Source organism: Dromaius novaehollandiae, chromosome 7 (assembly GCF_036370855.1).
Source record: "Dromaius novaehollandiae isolate bDroNov1 chromosome 7, bDroNov1.hap1, whole genome shotgun sequence".
Taxonomy (NCBI): Eukaryota; Metazoa; Chordata; class Aves; order Casuariiformes; family Dromaiidae; genus Dromaius; species Dromaius novaehollandiae.
In genome coordinates, this window is record NC_088104.1 from 21974180 (window position 1) to 21994713 (window position 20534).

At 35.3% G+C, this 20534-nt stretch overlaps 1 protein-coding gene and 1 long non-coding RNA gene across 5 annotated transcripts in view; one reads left to right on the forward strand and one right to left on the reverse strand.

Moving 5' to 3' along the window:
• The window catches only part of LOC135328851 (uncharacterized), a 61909-nt gene that overhangs the window by 20282 nt on the left and 21093 nt on the right, over nucleotides 1–20534 (forward strand). The window lies entirely within an intron of this gene.
• LOC112979715 (sodium channel protein type 2 subunit alpha-like) overlaps nucleotides 9851–20534 on the reverse strand; it is a 50846-nt gene continuing 40162 nt past the window's right edge. For 3 of the 4 annotated variants that reach the window (XM_064514878.1, XM_064514877.1, XM_026094108.2), the window contains 5 exons: nucleotides 18912–18965; nucleotides 17958–18095; nucleotides 14401–14505; nucleotides 13814–14084; nucleotides 9851–13455 (listed from right to left, as the gene is read on the reverse strand). In XM_064514878.1, the coding sequence (XP_064370948.1) occupies nucleotides 12272–13455; nucleotides 13814–14084; nucleotides 14401–14505; nucleotides 17958–18095; nucleotides 18912–18965 (1752 nt within the window). In that variant the 3' untranslated portion in view covers nucleotides 9851–12271. The remainder of the gene's footprint in view (nucleotides 13456–13813; nucleotides 14085–14400; nucleotides 14506–17957; nucleotides 18096–18911; nucleotides 18966–20534) is intronic. The other variant, XM_064514879.1, reaches the window with a different exon arrangement.

A 20534-nucleotide genomic window follows, 5' to 3' on the forward strand; every position in this document is an offset into this window, starting at 1 on the left:
TGCCAAGCTGTGGACTCGGCAGGAGCTGCTGCTGCTGCACGCCTCAGCAAGATGCAGCACCTCGTTTCTCTGAGAGGCAGCATCTTCCGGATACCACTGAGTTTCTACTACTATATTTAACTGGTTGCTGAGTTCTGTTTTAAATAAATGAGCTCCTATTTAAAATAAATTAATCCTAAGCCAATTTCAAACTGATTGTATTTTGACAGTTTTGATTATTATCAATCTTCATTGATACCAGACATATTTCTATTTTAGGAAAATGAATTTAATACACCAAGTGAAGTTCAGTGGAGATACAAAGGGGATTTTCATCCATATTTCCAAATCGGAAAGTGACCAATTTTAGCTAACAATTTATTTTTCTTTTTTTTTTTAAGAAAAGACTATGTAAAGGGTTTAGAGCATGGTAATTTGAGCAGACACAATACTTTGGATTTGCTCTAGGTTGCCATTTCCATTTTGCTTCAGGATACCATAGACTCTGAATACTGATTTTTAATTCTCATAATGCTTTCTTTTTGCCTCTAACTTTTCATTCTCTTCTGGCAGGGCAGCAAAACAACATCAAAGCTTTAGCATCAGGGACCACACTAAGAGATACCCAAACCCATAGTCTCATGAATATCGAACTAGTATAAGAGGGCATGACTGCCAGTCCTGCCTGCTCCTGTCCACTTCCCTTCTGCCTACCACAAGCATTTGTATGGCCATGCAGTGAATTGGATAGGTGAATGAGCTAAGTTAAAAATAACATTCCCCCCCCCCCCCCCCCCCCCCCGTTGAGATTTTGGTTCTCCAATCTAGTCTGCTGCAAGGCCACACAAATGGTTATGCTAGCCTAGGGGAAAAGGAAGGGCAGGACTTCTTTCATATATTGCCAGCTGATGGCAGTCAGATATGTTTGTGAAACTATGGCCTAATTTAGGTCTTCTACTTGACAATTAGTAAGGATGAGGCACTTTCAGAGATATCAGCTGTCAGAAGTGCTACTGAAACAAAAATTACAGTGAGTCACCAGCTCCGGATTTTACTCACCAAAGTTTTATCAGGAATTTTGAGAAGGAAGAGAGCAAGCCATATCAAATTATTTTCCAGTATTCCAGTTTCGTCTCTTGAAATTTAATGCATTAGTCTTGAATCTCCAGATTCAGTATGAATATGGTATGAATAAACCGACAGCCTTAACTTTTGTAAAGCCAGTTATCATACAATCACCATTCCATTTAAAATGACATAATTTGATATGGATTTACAAAATATGAGCATAATTTTGCATTGATAACAGACAAGGAATGACATTTTCTTCATGAAAAGTGGAAGAAAAATTCACTTGCTTGAAATCCACATCCTCTTTACTCCATTCCTTGTGTAGCAGCATTGTTTAGAAGTCTGTTAGATAAACTCTCAACAGTAAAAGTGCCCAACACAAATTTTCATCAACAACACTGCTTTGAAAGGACATTCCCATAAACCCCAGAAAACCCACATCTTTGGTTTTGCTCCAGGTGCAACTGCATTGTCAGAGAACTACTGAGTTGACAGTATCTCCTAGCAGACTATTCATGCCACTAATACTATTCCTCAGTTATACTGGAGTATTATTCCTCAGTTATACTGGAGTATAAATGTCCCCATGCTTTTTAATCTGCTTTGAAAGGCCAGAGCAATTCTGAATTTTCTAAGAGTATTAGGGGAGAGCACTGATAAAATCAGTGAGGCAACACAACTCCTCTCCTAGCTAAGAGCACCAAAGGACGGGGTAGTGATGTGAAAGGTTAATAGAAATACATTGCACTATTTGTGATAGTAATAATTAATCATGATTATAGTATGTGCCAATATAATTGACAGTAATAGATCCAGATTATTTTGGAGGAATTTACAGTAATCCCTTAATACATCCAGAAACTAATCAGATGCATCCAGAAACTCAGAGTTTGCATGTTTGATAAATACAGAAGAGTTGTGCAATTGTTCAACACCCCTCCTAAAGAATTCCCTCACTGAAATAAAGTTGAAATTTTTTCTTATTTTCAGCAGACCCATGGTTTTATTGCATACTTTTTCTTAATGCTAAATTAAACTGTGATTTCTATAATACTAGTCAAAAAACAATCCAGCTAATGTACCCTGCATTAGTTCCAGAAGTTACTGCCCCACTTCTTTTTATTTCTTGTCCTTTGTGTCTATCTCTGCTCTGTCCATCTCCTTGTACGCTTTCTGAAGGGAGGTGCTTCTTCTCATTCTTTCCATCTCTTCCCTTCTCCCCCTCACCTGAAACCCTGGTAAACAGTAAAAAGCAGAAAATTGTGATGGGGAACCCCCCCTCCAACGGACTTTGCCAGTTTTGGACTCAAGGCTTTCACCACAGTGTGCAGAGTGGAAGAACGACTTGTTAACTGCTGTGTTTTAACAGATAGGTGTAATAAAGGATTAAGATGAGGTGCTCCTTGTGCTTGCGCTAAAAAGATGAGAATGACAGAATGTCTACCTGCTCTGTAACTGCCAATACTTATCCAGTGCATCTTTAGTAAATGGCAAGAAGAATTAGTGAGCAACATAGCAGTCAGTCTCTCATCCAAGGAATCAGTTAGGCCTCAATTTAGCTTAGTAGTACATTTGGTAGTTCTTTGACATTAAAGCTGCCTCAAGGTTTCTTACCATGGGAATTGGTTGGATCTCCAAAGGAAGGTTTTCCAGACCAGCATCTCAGCTATGCTCAGAAAGACTTTGGAAACTCAGATCTTGCTCTGCCAGATTCTACTTTTTAATTTTTTTAATTTACTTAGTGTTGCAGGGATAAGCAATATCTCAGAGAAGTCATTTGGCACCATGAGAAAACTTTTAAAGTGTTAGAGAAATTTGTAACTGAAATTGTCCTGACATGTTTAACTACATTCCTGAAACTGTTAACAAAATATAATCAAATCTAAAGAAACTCTCACAGGGTTATGAATAAACCAGATACTTCCCAAAAGCCTTTATCACTTCTATCAGATAGGACATGTTTTAAAAGCATAGAACTGACCTATTTACATGAAGAAAGATCAGTACAAGCAGACAGTAAGTTGGTGATCAGTCTATAAGTACAAACTATTATCTGTTTCTGCCTGCAGTTAAACAGGGCATTTTTGACTAGTATTTTTGTCATGTTTCAAAGTTGTTTTAAATCACTTCTAGAGTATCTTCTGTCCCTTGGGAGAGGGCTGAGTACTGTGCATCTGCTTTTCAAAGACCACATTTATACACAAAACTACAGTTTTATGTAGAACACAATATTCCTTATGACCAGTTATCTATTAATCCTAAAATACTTCAACATGTCTCTAATATTTTTTCTTCATTCATTCTTTAACATTTATTCTAATTGCGGGTAAAGCCTATTTGTTAATGAGTTTACCTACCACCATTTGCTGGTGCTGTCACATGAGAAATATAACTGCTACAGCTGATCCAATTACTCTTCAGCTCCACTGTTTGAACCATCTGCTGCAATAAATTGGTTACTGGTCTTCCTGCTTGAAAGGCATACTCTTCTCTCTTCCTGACTGGGGAAGGAGCGGGAAGGAGAAGCAAAAGACAAAGAGACTGCATCATAATTTGCTAGAGCTGCCTTAAAGTCAGAAGGAAAAAAAAGCCTGTATCTAGAGGAATAGGTATAGGCATTTAAGTGTGGTATTAAAGGTAAATGTATTGAGCCCTTTGTATCAAATTGGCACTACTTGAATTTTTGAACTGTTAAAAATACTTCTTAAAAGTTCAGTAATTCTTAACCTCTGAATGAGAGTAGCATCAGAATTACAGAAGATGGAGAACTTAAGTAACTTAGTCCATCGTTTGGCTCAATTACAGTTGATCTTCTAATATAACCTATCACTGGACTTGATACCCTAATGCCAAAACTTGGGAACTAACAAAGAATCTGGGCTTCTAAAGTAGAAGATTTGAGATGTTTCATGATATGGTATACCAGTTCCCACTTTCTCCAGAAATACTGGTTGAACATTTGAACAAAAAGTGCTATATCTTATTTGATTCTGTTCTACCAAAGGGACAGTTTGTGTGTATATATATATATGTATATATATATGTATGTATGTAAACACACACACACATATATACATGTATATATATGTATGAGATCATAACCATATATGCATATCCAATGCATATCACATATTTGAATAGAAACTTGGAGCAAAGGTCAATGGGAAGATTTATATTGAGCATGACACACTTCAGATTACTTTCTTAAGCAGTAAGCTAAGGACTTTCATTTTGTGGGTGTTAACATACTTTAAAATATTTGCTGTACCAGTCTTCTTAGCCTCATACCACCTATGCACAGCTGCTGTCCTTGCTTTATAGATCAAGCACTTCCATAAAAGTGAGTAGAGAATTCTGACTCTTTAACTTTTACACTTTGGTTATACACATGCACCTCACCTTCACCAGAAGTCTTAAAATTCGCTTGTGCCCAAGCAGCTCCAGTTCTGCTGAGCTTTAACCACGTGGTCATCCTCTAAAACATTCTACTGATTTGAGATAAGGCAAAAAAGAAGTTTTACTTTTTTTTTTAAAGCAGAAAGTAAGTTTTACATATTATTTCCTTAGATTTGTCATTGATGAACACAGGTTGTCCCTGTCCACTATAGGAAACAACTGAACAGTGATTCTCTGAGCTCCCTAAACAGGTCCTCAAAAATATCTCAATACAGTTGCTGGTTTTGAGCTCCTTAACTAATCAAACCTTAGAACCGGCTTCCCAGGCTTCAGGGGAATTTTGTTGAACATTCAGACTTTTCCAGTACATATGAGATCACTGTGAATGATAAAAGGTAAAGTCAGCAAACTAGTAAAGACAATAGAACCAGGCTGTCTGCATCATCCTGTGATCTAACATGATGACAATACAGAAATCCTCTTAGACTTGAGCATCATCATGGATAGCATGATGTCAGAATCAACTGCCAGGACAAGCTGACATACTTTAATCTTAAACAAATATTAGCAAAACAAATATTAGCAAAATTAGAATAATACCTAAAAGCAATAAACACCTCTTTCCAGTACGTGGCACACAATTCTATCCCCTGAAAAGGTACTGGTAAAGATTCTGAAAAGAGAGCTGCTGGCTAAAGAAACTGAAAAACCTTATCTAGCAGTTCTTAGTTTTAAAAAGGTCCTATTCATTGATCGTTCAAGTAATAACAACAACAACTTTAGATATTAGAAAAAGCATAGGACAGTTTCCTGCACCCTTTAATTAGCTATTTATTTCAGTAAGAGGCAGTTTTAAAATATTGCCTTGGAAAGATGGGTCTCGTGCTTAAATAAGTAATTACTTTTATTTCCTCTTTTATATTGTCAGAGAACTGACAATAAATCAAGACATTACATTGAAAACAAGCTACTAGAGATACTATTTTTTATATAGCGAACCTATAGATTTTAGCAATTTATAATCTTGCAGAATTTCACATTTTTAGATTCAAGAACAGGAAGCCTTAACACAAGAAAATGGCAATCTAACCTTCGTAGTCCAGGTAGAGACTAATTTATCCTTTTCTAATTGCCTGTGGACTTCATAGCAATTAGAAATTTACATTATTTTCCTGTAAAAAAAAATCTCTTAACTAGTGTGAATAACTATTTCACTAAAATTATGCCATTTCCAGTGCCTGGCTTTTCCAATATACCATCAGCTTCCAACAATTCCAACTATGAACAGAAAAAGTGAAGTCTTAACATACTGTAAACATTAATCACTACTTATAATATTAAACAAATAAATGCTAGCAATGTTTAAATTTAGATGCAGAAAAAAATGCCACAAAAGCATTTTTACATTATCTTTTGGAATTAGAGGGGCATTTGTATCTATTATTGGACTCCGCAATCCTTCCTGTCCATTCTTTCACATGCATGGTTTCCTTTCAGTGGCTTGAACCTCTGGGTATACAACAGTATATTATCATTATTACACTTGTTTTTATATATAAATACCATTTCAGAGATTTGGCTGTTGGATACAGATCTAATGAGAATCTCTTTAATTCATTTCTGAAACAGTCTCCCACATAATTTACTTTGAGATTATAAATCTCATGCATCTTTAGTGAAATAATAATGCAAAACCTGTAACCCCTTTTATATGTCTTGCATCAAATACAGGCAGTAATGGCATATTTTACCATTCTTTACATTTGGCAAAGCCAACTTGAAAAAAAATCAATGCCCTTCTCAATATTGTACTTTCAAGGGCATACAGAGTAAAATTCAAATGTGAACTAAGGGTTTTAATCACAAAACCCAAGTAGAAAAGTCATGTTAACATTTTGTTATGTCTTCTACACATCTGCTGTTGGTTACTATCCTTTGGACATAAACATCCTTATTTTCTTGTTCTTTTTCTTTTCATAGAAAATTAAATTCTAAAAGATGTTCCAACATGTCAGACTTAAAACACAACAAACAAAAAACTCCCCTAAAAGTAAAAGCAGTAAAGCTGGTGATCTGAATAGAGTTCACAATGCTTCCGAACGTCACTTCCAAAATTATATTTCTTGGCTTCACATAGTTCCAGACGGATGTTCTCAGGTCTCTGCATTTATCTCCCCACCTATCTGTTACCATGTAACTCACAACAATTTCCAGTCCTACAGAGGTAGAGCATGAGCAGTTGCGTCCATTCTAACACATAAAATATATCAGAATTTGCAGCAATGCTGTGTGAACATTTAAACGTCACATTTGACAGCCATCAAGAAGTTATAAACAAGAGAAAGGTTACAGGGATTCACAATGCTTATCAGTGGAGAAAACGTTTTAGCTCTTTGCCTGCCTGAGACCACAGGCATGATTAGCATCACTGGCATAGTCCAGTTTGCCATATTTAGTGGATGCAGATGCAGTATTTACTGAACGCTTTACAGAGATATACATATATACAGATATTAATGCAAGTACTTCTGCACAACATGGGCTAAAAGCTACTGTATATTTCGGTAATCAAGAAGCACCACATGACAGGGGTTGCTATGGTATCTGCAAGCATGACAGTTTTATACAGCAGTATTGAAAGAAGGCATGTAATTCCCTGGCCATTTATGAACGCGCATGCTGCAGATACTTACTACTTTGAAAATGAAAATGGCATATTATGCTCCATCTCAGAAATTCGTCTTCTGAAAAACACTATGGGTTTTTTAATTAGCTGGAAGATTCTACGAAGAGTATTAAGATTGTTGTTAAAAAGAAAGCAAGATGCTTTTAAGACAAACAATAGAAAATGAAAGTGCAGAGCATGTCTGGCACTGCTGTATTTGACTGTTATAAATTGTTTATGAACTGTCATTTCTTATTTTCATCAAATATTGCTCTTGCAGCAGAGATCATGTGTGCTTCTGCATGCAATTTCCCCTCTCCAGAGAGATGAGAATGTGCCGCAGTTCACTTTGCTTGGGCTCCACTGCAGTATTTTATTTATTTATTTATTTATTTTTAAGACAGGCACTAGGATAGGTCTGTGTTTCACTATGCAACAGCTCCCGCTCATCAGCGAGAAGGAAAATGTAGAATATGCTAAATATGGAGGCTGCATGCTAGATCACACAGACAAAACTCAGCTGTGCTCAGAGAATAAAAGACATTGGTATCATCCACCACTGCAAATGATGTTCGTAGTGCAGAGGTTTGTGAGCCATTAAATATTCTTATACTGCAGATATTTCAGGATATTTCTGCTAATGCATTATAAAGCTAGATAAGTCTTTCCGAATATGTACTATAGAATGGCTACCTTAAGAATTTTCTAGCTTCAAAAAAATTAATGCATTTTTAATAATACTTCATGTTATTTATGACTGTTTGCCATGCAAATGAGATAGACACTTTCTTTTGTGATTCTTTTAGAAGGTCGGAGCTGTGGATGCCCAGCAGAATTAAATGAATAATGCCTATTAATAAAAGCAGAAGCTGTCTGTGGAACTCCCCAGCACATTTTTAATAGAAACCCTAAGGCTGTATTTTAGTAAACTCAGATGAGTGTGGCAGTTCTTAACCAATGTGGTGTCAGCCCTAAATACAGGGCCACATGCTGCTGTTTAGAACCTAAATCCATAAATTGCTGGCCCAGTCACAAAAGTATTACAACAAAGCTGCCTTTACACAACAAGTTCAACTATCATGTTGTAGCTTCATTAGTTTACTAGAACAAAGTATAAAAACTATAAATTTTCTGAAAAGCTATAAGCTATCCCCTGTGTCTGTGACTGTAATTTCTACTTCTTGATTCCTTATGTGGCTTAAATCAAAGACGCCAAACACAGCATCATGATCATCGGGCAGGTGTTTGTGCCCTCTGCTGGAGGCAGTCAGGTATAACTATTTATTTTAAGTCCCATGGTAACAGCTATGGGAGATTCTCTTCTACTGAATCTGATGCATATATGATACTCAAGAACATGTGTTTTTGCTTAAAAGCAATGCAAAAAAAAAAAAGAAAAAAAGAGATTTCAGGCTCTTTACAATGACATGAATGAGGAATATCCTCTCTCTTCCTCATACCATCTTTCACTTTAATAATTTTACAATAGAGACAGCTTTGTATGCTGGATGCAGGTGAAGTCTTACCCACAGAAGTGAAATAGAGTTTTGTTATGGAGTTGAGCAAGGCGAGGATTTTCGAAAACAAGAATTTTTCCCCTTTCAGGTCCTAACGTATTTTTTTTTTTGGGGGGGGGGGGTTGTTTTTTAAACAGAGCTGATGGCACTTTCCTCATGGAACGATGGTTTAGATAAGAAAATACACTAACATTCCTAGGTGGATAAGAGACAGTAAAGTAGGCTTTTTCCTCAGAAACTTTAAGGATGCCTTTCTTATTCATTTTCCTTTCTCTGCAAACTAGGACAATAAGAGAGTGCAGTGCCCTCCTGTGCTGGTAATTTTGCTTAATGCTTCACATGCTGTTATATGACTAGACCATTATGCAGAAACATCTGTCTTATATCAACATTAAAACATTAATGCATTTTATACCTGCAGGTTAAGGAGGAACATTGCAAGTCAACTGTATCTTCCAGGAAGGCAAATGACTTCCAAGTATACTGGAATAATTTCTAAGAAATATAAAAGGTTGCAAGTTTATTCAAATATACACATTTGAAATTTGCAAATATATTACTCTTTCTGCAAAGGACCAAAAAGTTTGGAATTTGAGTCAACAAAAACAGTGACTTAATTATGCTTTCAACAAACATCCTGTACTTCTGCACAATACCAAATCATAGCAAAATTAATCAGGGAGCATTAATCAGGGAATAAAAATGTTAGATGTGACTGTATAAATTCTTCTGCAATGCTTATGAATGATAAACCCCCAAATCCTACAGTAACATAAATCGAGGGCTTAAAAATGCAGATACTTTCTTTGCTTTGGATAATATGGTTCCTATTCAGGTGCTTAGAGCCTTTGGATGCTGGGTCATTGCACAGTATCCACATCTCTCTCAAGAACAATTATTAAAGTTCTCCAGAGCAGTTTCAGATTCCACTGAAGTTACAAATGACCACAAAAAATGAATATAATTCAATATTTTATTTGTATGGTAACTGAATGACATGTTTCACAATTATTTTTCTTGTTTTTCCATAGGGGAAATTTTAATGTTTTTTATGGAAGATGTTGACTCAATCCTTCTGCACACCCTTCAAATCTAAAGGAATTCTTAAATTTAGCCATCTAAAACCACCTTACCACTAAAGTGGTTCCCCTTTACTTTTAACAACAATTACTTGTTAACCTGTATTAATTTTATACAGTAAATACACAAAGACTAAAACAAGTACATAAAAAGGTTATCTTTATTCTTTTCAGTTGTTAGCAATGTAGTTATTTTTGGTAAAACAACTTCTGCATGCAGTTCACCAGTACACTACAAGTCAATAGTTTCTGTAAAAGAAGGAGCCTAACTATATTTTATTTCTTTTGTAGGAAACACAAAGTATTCCACTGTCCATTATACAAGTTCACTATTCATTCTTATGAAAAAAGATTCTGTACAGCAAATTATATTTAAAGCACTTCTACTGCAGCATGAATCAACAAGAAAAGGAGACTGGAAAAAAAACATGTTTCTATGACTAAGATTAACTTGAAAATTGACAGAGAGTGGACTATGAATTTGAAAGAAACCCTTCCATCTCATTTTACATATAAGGAACAACCTACTGAGAAGAAAAAGAACTGTCCATTTCTTTTAAAATTATTCCTTATTAAAATATGTTTAATATAATTAGCAGAAACTTAGAACTACCAATTCACATCGTATCTTAGCTTTGCCAGCAGTAAAGTGTCATGGATGGAAAGCAATGAAAATGACTAATAACATGAAGGTATTTGTAGTTTCTTATTATAAAATTTTATAAAATAAAATAATTTTCAAAATAATATAGCTAGATCAATAGATATAGATATATAAAAGTTTTTTCTAGCCCTACATTTTAAGCAAGTTAAACAATATATTTGTCCTGTGTAGTCTCGTTATTCACTGCATGTTACTGATTAAAAAACTTAAATAGCAGCAAACTATTGCTTACTGATACGAGGAATGATGGTCTGGTTGAACAGTTTGTTTCATTCTACCACTCACATGTCTTCCCATCTTAGATTTCAACAGCCGTAGGATAATAGCAGCAAGCATGCATCAGCTAAAGCTTTCCAATTATCTGGAGTATTACAGAATATATCATATTATCTATTGAAATGTTATAAGCTACACTTTCTAAGGTACATATTTGATGCAATAAATACAGTACTTAGGTCATTGTCTCTTTGTTCAAACAGGTACCACTGTGTAAAACAATTGATTAAATAACAGCGGGCATTTTACTTACATACATAGTGTCAGCTTGGACGAGAACACAGGTTATCTAAATGATAGTGCAAGATAAAGCTGATTTAAGTACACCCTTTTGGTCACCTTGGCATTCTAGAGAAGGTTCCAGTGAAAGCATGACTGAAGTGCCACAGGGGTCCAAATGGTCTTTGACGTACATATTTTCTGTCTCTTGTATGACCCATCCCTCCAAAATATTAAAATTTCAGCCTGAGATATACATTAAGGCAATGTTTGTCCTTTGGGTACTTTGCTATCAATTTATACATGTAGCTTTGGTTACTGTCTTAAGTGGGATTTATTCATGTGAAATAACAAGCGTAGATGGACTGCAGAATTAAGTATGGAAGCCACTGATGAAATTAAAACAAACAAAGAAAGAGAAAAAAAGACCACCATTCTGTTTATTTTCAGTAATTCTCTGTAAGCACAACTTCACGTTTGTAGCTTTTCTGTCATAAAATCTGTTTAAATCCCTCAGAAATTAAGGGATAGCTTGGATCCTGACTGTAATTATGTTTTTTTCCCATAACTTCATGTTTTTTTAGAACAGGAGCTACATGTGTAGCATGACTTATTTAAATCCCTCGATCTGAATAGGAGGACGTACCACTATGTAGTAAATTATGAATTACTGAAGAATATTAAACATAAGTACATTAAAACCAAGACACTAAATTACCAACCTCCTTTCTGTGAAAAACATTCCCTTATGAATTCAGACGCTCCTTGTTGTGTTTTCTGATAACTTGTTTCTCTATACTCTGTCCTTTTATTATCATTTGCTGATGACTGGATCTAGATCCTGAGGTCCAAGAATCTGGGATCTTGGTTTTCTGTTTTTAGAACTGGCAAGTAGAAAACCATATTCACATTATGATGCCATAAATACAAATTCTTGACATCTGTATACCTCTGAAAGAGTATTTTTCCCTTATCATAGTAAAATCATAAATAATAACATGTGAATTAAAGCTAATGACATCATCAAAAGAAATTACAAATATAGCACATATATGGCAGATGAAACATACAAAGTGAATACACTTATTTCACAAAAATACAGACTTAGTATGACTGGTAATTTCATATCCCGTTAAGGGTCCCTACAGTCCGAGTAGAAATTTTACATGTCCTCTTCTTTACTGCTAGCTGATAATAAAAGCTAGTCTTCTGGCAATTGTTTCCCTGCTACAGAGTGAGAGTTTGCAAATGAAGGGTCATTGTCTTGATATAGGCACTGACTATAACAAAGGGTAAGTATGTAAAAACTTGTCATTTCGGCATAGTCCTCCAGTGAGAGTGCTATTGACAGGAATGTCATCTTCTCAGGCTTGTAAACACTCATCACAGACAAGCTGTTTTTGTCTTATTTTCTATTTCCTTTTTTGTCTTTCCCCTTGTCTTCTTTTTCTGATTTGTCATCTTCATATTTTTCTTTTTCTGGCTTTGTTACACTGTCGTAGGAAGGTGGAGATGTGGTGGATGCAGTCATATCTGTTTTCTCTGGAGCAGAGTTTAAACTTAGCTTATCAATAACCGTATCTTTTTTGATAGGCAGATCAACTCCATCTTTGCCATACATAAATGAAACTTTTTCTACTGATTTTCTTAAAAGGTAACATCTATAAGCACGCTGAATAACAGTAGCAGACACCTCCTCTTGTTTTCGTTTTAATGTGGTTGTAATTGGTTCATAGGAGACTTTAGAAGGATTGGCTGCCATAAACCGATCTTCCATCTGGATTCTGAGGGCATCCATCTCATCACTTTCCCCCAAAACACGCTTCATGAAAGCAAATAAGATGTCAAGGCAGTGAATTCTGTCACCACTTACCATGGGTAGATCCATTGCAATAAGCTGAATTGTATTTGGCTTTGGTAAATTAAGAGGAGGATCCAGAGAAGCTGCAAAATCAGACAGCTGGCTATATTCTATGAATTGCGTGGCATCTGGATCAAACTTCTCCCAGACTTCATAGAACATCTCAAAGTCATCCTCGCTCAAGGGCTCAGCGCTTTCTTCGGTAGCAACACCGAAGTTCTCCAAAATCACAGCAATGTACATGTTCACCACTACCAGAAACGATATGATAATGTAGCTGACAAAGAAGAAAATCCCAACGGAAGGGTTGCCGCAGTCTCCTTTAACAGAGCTGCCCGGATGAACTTTATGAGGGTCACAGTCTGGTTCCCCGCTGTTGAGAATTGGGGCTAACAAGCCATCCCAGCCAGCAGATGTGGTAATTTGGAAGAGACAGATTATGCTGTTGCCAAATGTTTCAAAATTGAACATATCATCTATACCAGCTTCCTTCTTGACATAGGCAAAGTTGGACATCCCAAATATGGCATAGATAAACATGACCAGGAACAGCAGCAGACCAATGTTGAACAAAGCAGGAAGAGACATCATCAAAGCAAAAAGCAGAGTGCGGATGCCCTTAGCGCCCTTAATGAGACGCAGGATTCGACCTATTCTGGCAAGTCGTACAACTCTGAACAAGGTGGGGGACACAAAGTACTTTTCTATCACCTTAGCTAAAAACATGCCTGTGAAACACAAAAACATATTTAAAGGATAAAATTTTATCACAGTTTACATTTTCCATAACAAAGAAAATGAATAAAGAACTCTATCAGTAGTGGAAATTATAAATGGAGAAAGAGTCAGTAAATTTTATGTTATAAATAATTCTAGCTTTTTTCCAGCATATTTAGGGAAAAAGAATATTAAAATTGGTATAAATTATTAAGAAGGTTACTACTCTAAAGTATGTTTCTCCATTCCTGAAAAAATCAGGAGAAATTCAAATCAAGTATTTCTCTGATCTAGAAAATGTGGAAGAAATAAAGTTTTTAGTATACACATATCTTAGTATATTTTGTTTTGAATATAAGAGTTTCTTACCTACTATTGAGAGAATAACAACCACAAAATCAAAAATATTCCAACCAATGGTGAAGTAATAATAACGGAGTGAGAACAGTTTGAGCACACATTCTCCAGTGAAAAGGACAACAAAGATCAAGTTAATCCAGTATAAAATATTTTGCATCAAGTCACTCTGTTCATCTGTTTCTATCATCATGGTGACCATGTTAAGACAGATGAGAACCATGATGCTGATGTCAAATGCTTGTTTTGTTACAATGTCAAACACCAGACCTTGCAATTTGTTCTGCGGGAGGAAGAAAGAAAGTGTGTACTATTATCTTGTACATAATGAACATCCTTTTCCTCTCTCCCAAAATATACAACTAAGCAAAAGGCTGAAAAATCTAAGAAAAACACTCTTCAGTAATTTTTTCTTTGCCAGCTGTAGGCCTCCCCTCCAAAATGGCAGGCTTATATTTCTTCAGATTCTTTGATTTGAAGGGCTAAGTTGTTTTATGCCTAAATCATTTTAGAGTAAAGGGAGACATTTTTTGATAGTTAATGTACCACTGCAATTTGTTCCCAAATGTAGATGATAAAAGAATAACACACATTCTTACCACTGGTCTAGGTATAGGTTTTTGTGGTTTTTTGGAACCCAACTTTTTCATTGCATTGTAGTATTTCTTTTGTTCTTCTGTCATGAAAATGTCTTGACCTCCAAGGTAAAGTAATAAAAATAAAACCAATTACAGCCACACCTTTAAACATATTAAATCACAACATTGCAGAACACAATTTTTATGAACTACTTGTTCATTCTTACGAATGGCTACAAAATACAAAGTATAGCAATTATATAAAAGATCATGAGTGTATTTCAAAAGTCTTGCTGGAAAAGTAAAACAGATTAGGGAAAGGAAAAAAAAGTGGAACAGCTTTTGACTATTTGTTATCAACAAAACATAGGAAATTATAGACTCAACCTAAATACAATTCATTTACATATGTAGGGAAAACCATTGTAAATCAGTCAACCATAGGAAAAAAAAAAGAATCAAAGGTAAAAAGATTTATTTTGAGCTGATAGATCCTCAAGGAGAATATATGAGGGAAGACAAATTACTGATGTTACTTAGTTTTCAGGATGCACATTTTATCATCTGAGTACAGGTATCTCAGTTCAGATACTTTTTGCCACCGTAGTACTTCCACAGTGCATATGTGGCTTGATCACCCCCTGCTTGTGCAAAGGGCATCAATAAGCATGGGTTTACTTTTCTTTTTATTTGCCTGAACAATAGGACACAGCAGTCTGACTAAAAGGGTATCTGGACTGCTATGTGTAATACACATATGGAAATGCCTCTCAAAAACACATTTACTTTGACAAGCAACCTCTCTCTCTCTTTCATGCATTTGTTTATAAGTCAGTGTGCATGACTCCAAAGCTGTGCCATTCTGAAATGAATTTCAGAGTCACAGGTGAGCCAGACCACTCTGATTTTGTTAAATGCAGTGTCAGCCTTAGTGAGAAAGTAATACTTGATGAAGATGGGCTCAGGCCTTTCAGCTATGGCTACTTACTGCAAGAAGATTTAGAAATCACAAGAGATCCTGTATAGCATGCTCTTCTCATAACCCACATATTCAAACATAATTAAATTCCTAGAGAGCAAGCTATTTGGAAAGAAAGCAAGAAATTAATTTACTGATTATGGCTGAAATGTGATGTGAATCTGTCAGGAGATTTTACCCGGTTAAGTTTAAAAAAAAAAAAAAAAACCCTATGGGGGAACCAACATTGAACTAGGATTTCTTCTGCTCCCTCACTGATGTAATGGTTATCAAGAATGAGCAAATCATCATTGTCTCAGCGTGCTATCCGTAGGGAGAATAGCTCTCTCAAGATACAACTTGGATGTCTTTGGGGAGCATGATGGTTAGCAATCTGACAGACAGTGAAACATTTTTTCCCATAAGAATTAATGTAATAAAAGTGGGATGCACACAGGAACTAAAGAAGTAGACACAATTTAACTACACAGGGACAGTACATTACAACACGAGGTCTTTTCCATTCATATCCCAACAACATTGCCCAAAGAAAGGGATCTCAGTGATGTCAATACAGAACAAAACAAGAGGGATACTGCTGCGTAGCCACACACAGCATGCTCTGTGCATTTCTACCAGCACTGTCCTTTGTGATAGCTGTAGGAGCCCTTTATCAGGAACCATTCTCTGCCTCCTGATTCATGATGACTGAAGATGTCAGTATCTGTCAAACGACTTTAACAGAACTCATAATCACCTCATTAATGGGTAAGGTCACCTTGTTACATACAGACTGCCAAAAAATGCCAATTGCATGTACTTAACTTCCTTAGTCTTCCTCTCCTAGGATCAGAAGAAAAAGAATCACCTTCTCTTAAGACCTGGAAGCCCCTGACATTATGCCAGGGGAGGTGCAAATTGACGAGGGGGATGAAGATGTCATCAGTTTTGGATCCACAAGCTCTTCCTTTCTACTATTTGGGTCTGCAGACGAGACTCAAAATATCTGAAGAAGCAACATATGAAGCTGCACACTCTAATCTCAAGATCACCTTGTAGTCAAATACACCAGACTGGCAGATAAAGAAACGGCCTGACTCCAAGGGTTTGATCTCACAAACCATGATGGGCAACCTTTATGATACTGGCCAACTTTCTCTGTCCTTCCAAAGGATGAAAGAGAGAAACTAAGAGAAAAACTGAAGAAAGTGAGGGGAAAAACAAATCAGAACAAACTAGTTATTGCACACCTATGACGGAAAACAGATCTAAGAAAAAATGTCAGACCAAAGTCCCTATCTGAGAGGCTAGTATTTCCTCACTGGAAATAAATATTGTCTCAAGAAATGAAAGAATAAATTTGTACAACTGTGTATGCTCTCCCTACAGAGCATAAGGAGAAGAAAGGAAAAGTCAAAACCTCTCAGAATTGAAGTGAGAAAAAGATAATCACCAAAAGGATAACACATTTCTTAAGATCTGTAGATTCCATAAAACATTTAAGCATTTTTCAGTATACCATGAACAAGCATGTTCCATTAGACCTATTCAGCCACAATTATCTGGCAAATTTACTGCCAGGTTTAGATAACTTTAACAGAGCACTCTGGAGAGGTGGTTTTTTTTTTTTTTTTTTTTTTTTAAAGGCTACAAGAGAACATCCCAGCATGTCTTTAGTGTAGATTTATGCCTAGAGTATATAGAAACATTTAGTAGAATTTTCCATCTCAGTAAGTCTATCAGTATCTCTTCTTAGTGTGAAGAATCAAATTTGACAAACCATCTAGAATCACAAATGAAGAATCTATGTCTGCCTTGCTATTAATTAGTGGCTCACCTGCCTTTTTTTTTCGCCTATGATTCCCATACAATTGTGCTCCAAATGTGTACAGAAAAATAAGACTACTGTAGACCTTAGAATGCATTTAGATAACAAGTAGAACTTAATTTGTCATCATAGTCTGCATTTTAATCTATTTGAATCCTGGAGTTCTGAAAGTCTTGTGTTCACTTGAATAATGGAAACAAGTTTCAGTTAAAAAAAAAAAAAATCGCGTCAACAATTTCTCTCCTTTGCAAGATCACTATCAATACATGAGACAGTTTTCCAAACCTCTCTAATCTTGCAGTAAGCAACACTTTCTGGATTCAGCTTTTCTTTATTAGTCTTTTTGTAATTGATAATGCCTCCACAGTATTGTTATACATGATCTGTTTTTCAATTTTACTATTTCTAGTTTTGCATAGTCTCTTCTTCCCTGTCACCTATTTCCTTGCAGCAGAAATCCTCTGCGTTTTCTCATAGCATTGTCAGAGCACTGTAAGAATAAGCAAAAATGAAATGATACATCACCTTCTGATGTACAGCCTATCATGGAGGTGTAGAAGGATGTGGAGAACACACAGATACCAGTGTAAATTCAAATTACTTCAAATGCTTTAAAAAGTAAAGACTATTATTTCACTATTTTTAAATTAAAAAAAAGTTAATAGTTGCTTTCTGTGCCTTTTTCCTTTGTGTCACTGAGAAATTTCTGATACTAATATTGATCCTTGCATATATTTACTGAATGCTCAATGACAATGAACAATTATGACAATAAAACATCAGAATACTTATCTTTTTTTTCTGTTGGTTGAAGTTATCTATGATGACACCAATGAATAAGTTTAGAGTGAAAAATGATCCAAAGATGATAAAGGCAACAAAGTAAAGGTACATGTACAGGTTGGACTCATACTTGGGCTGTTTCCCCACCTATTTAACAAAGAAAAATTGCAATACATCACCAATAGCAGTAAGGACAATTTACAGAAGACTGAGCAGAAATAAAAGTTGCATCCAGACAGACAGCAACTCCTTGACAAGGGCAGGGGCCAGGGAATAGCTGTTTTCGAGCATATCCTAAACTTGCCTACTCTTTGGTCTTGAAAATCTATTTAATTAGCCTAGTTTTCTAAGAAATACAGGTGTTTTTGATTACACACTTAGTGCTGCCATTTCTCCCCTTTCTGTCTCCCAGTTCTTCTCAAATGACATTTTATGTGTTGTTTAATTTCTACTAAATTTGACAAAAGTGGGCAAGCCTCAAAAGAGTTACTATGGATTTTATGTAAGTCAGGAGCTGGATGCAAATACCTGCATTAAAAGAAAAACAAGAAAAATTCAGCCATTTTATTTTTTGAGACATCCATTCAGTACTCTCACAACTCTGGATTAGCTATTGCAGATGCTGTCACTTGCAAATTGGGATTATTTTTGGAGACATATACAAAAACACATTTCCTAATCTATACCATCACAGTGGCAAATATCAAAAGGAATCCAAATTTCATTAGTTAGGTTACTTGCAGGTAACTCATTTAAGTAGTGATATTTTATGTAGATCCACTGATACAAAATTTCTTTTTAACCTATTTGAAATACATGCACTTAAATACTTTATAATTTTAGATTTATACAAAAAATTATCAGTATTCTACATTCTTCTTATATATATTTTAAGTGCCACTCAAGAAGCATTACATGAATCTTGTATTTGTTTACGCTCAGTAAAGTTTACATTGGACTTACTTCTCTAGAATCAACAGCAGCGTACATGATCTCCATCCATCCTTTAAATGTTGCCTAAAAACAAACAGTTTGTTAATATTTTCTTTCAAAGCTTCAAATAAAAAGAAGCCTCTTATTTTATATGCATCCTCAACTATAAAACTCTGTCTTTTGCAATGTATTTGCACCAAATAAAATAAAAAATATTAAAAGTTAGTGGCAAAATATGAATGCAATATTCACAAGAAATAATTTACTGTGGAATTTAATTTATCCCTAATACTTAGAAAGAATTTCTGAAAAAAATCTTATTTTCATGCAAATTCATCCAATTCTATGTGGGATGTGTTGAAATCAGTATCTGAGCATGACAGAATTGCAATTTATAAAGTAATAAAAGTGGGATGCACAGATGCACAGTGCAATTTATAATCTGGCTCTCAGTTTAAACTTTCTGACACCAAAAAGCTGGAGAAGGCCTATATTTAAAATCAGCCAAAACAGGTTTGCATTCTTCAGACAGAATATGCAAACAGTCCTAAAGGAAAGTCCAGATGATAAGCAGGCCCAGGAAATTTTAAGAAAATTTTAAACTTTTATTGTAAGGACAGATACTGTTTACCAGAAAAGTTAAGGTAATATACATTTACTGTCTGAAGACAGATAGATTTTAATTTAACCATCTTTTATATCATCCATAGAAATAAATCAATACTTAGAACTGCTCCAGCAACATTTACTCTCAAAAGTCTAGAAATAGATTTGTCACATCTCTGTGCATAGCATCACATCTCTGCAAATAACATCTCTTTGTGGTTCAGGTATTGAGAATGAAAGTTCTCTCTCCATGACTCTATCTCTACATAACATACTTTTCTCGTCATCAGCACTCATAGTACATATAAAGTACACGTAAAGGAGAAAAAACATTAACGCCGTAAGTGTAACAGGTTTGTCTTAATATGGACACTAGTGTCTCGCTATTGTGACAGATTGTTATGTGGCAAAATTGAAAAGAGTTTTAAAAAAGCACAGGGCATTTGGTGTAAGCTATTACAAGAGGCACAGAACGCAGATACTCTACTGTCTAAAACAGGTAGATACTATCTACTACCTTATATAAGATACACATTTTAGGATTTTCTCCAGATATAGAAACAACCCAGCATTTAAGTTACCACTCCCTTTAGTTTCCACAAAGCTGAGGGTTTCCAAAGTAGCTGAGCTGCTAGATAGAAAGTGGAAAAAGGTTATAAACAAAGTTCTAACTTTTCAAAGATGCAATAAATTTGCCTTTTGAAATTATAGTGGCAAACAAAGCTCAACCAAGCTTTTGGACATTGCGATGAGTGGAAAACTACCACCAATATTAAACTGGTATATTTAATGTAATAATAGTATTATTATATTACATAATAATACTATATACTATAACATTCATATTCTGCATCTGTTTTTGCAGTTCCTATGCTGCAAAGCAATAAGCAAACCATATCTGAATGAGTTTGAGAAACAACACACTTTTGTCAACATATTAGAGAAATTGTTGTTTCATAGGGTATGTAGCTTCTGTGTACTTGAAATGATGTTCCACAAAGTCACTTGCTGTTAACAAAAACATAAGAAGACTGTCTAGAAGTTTAA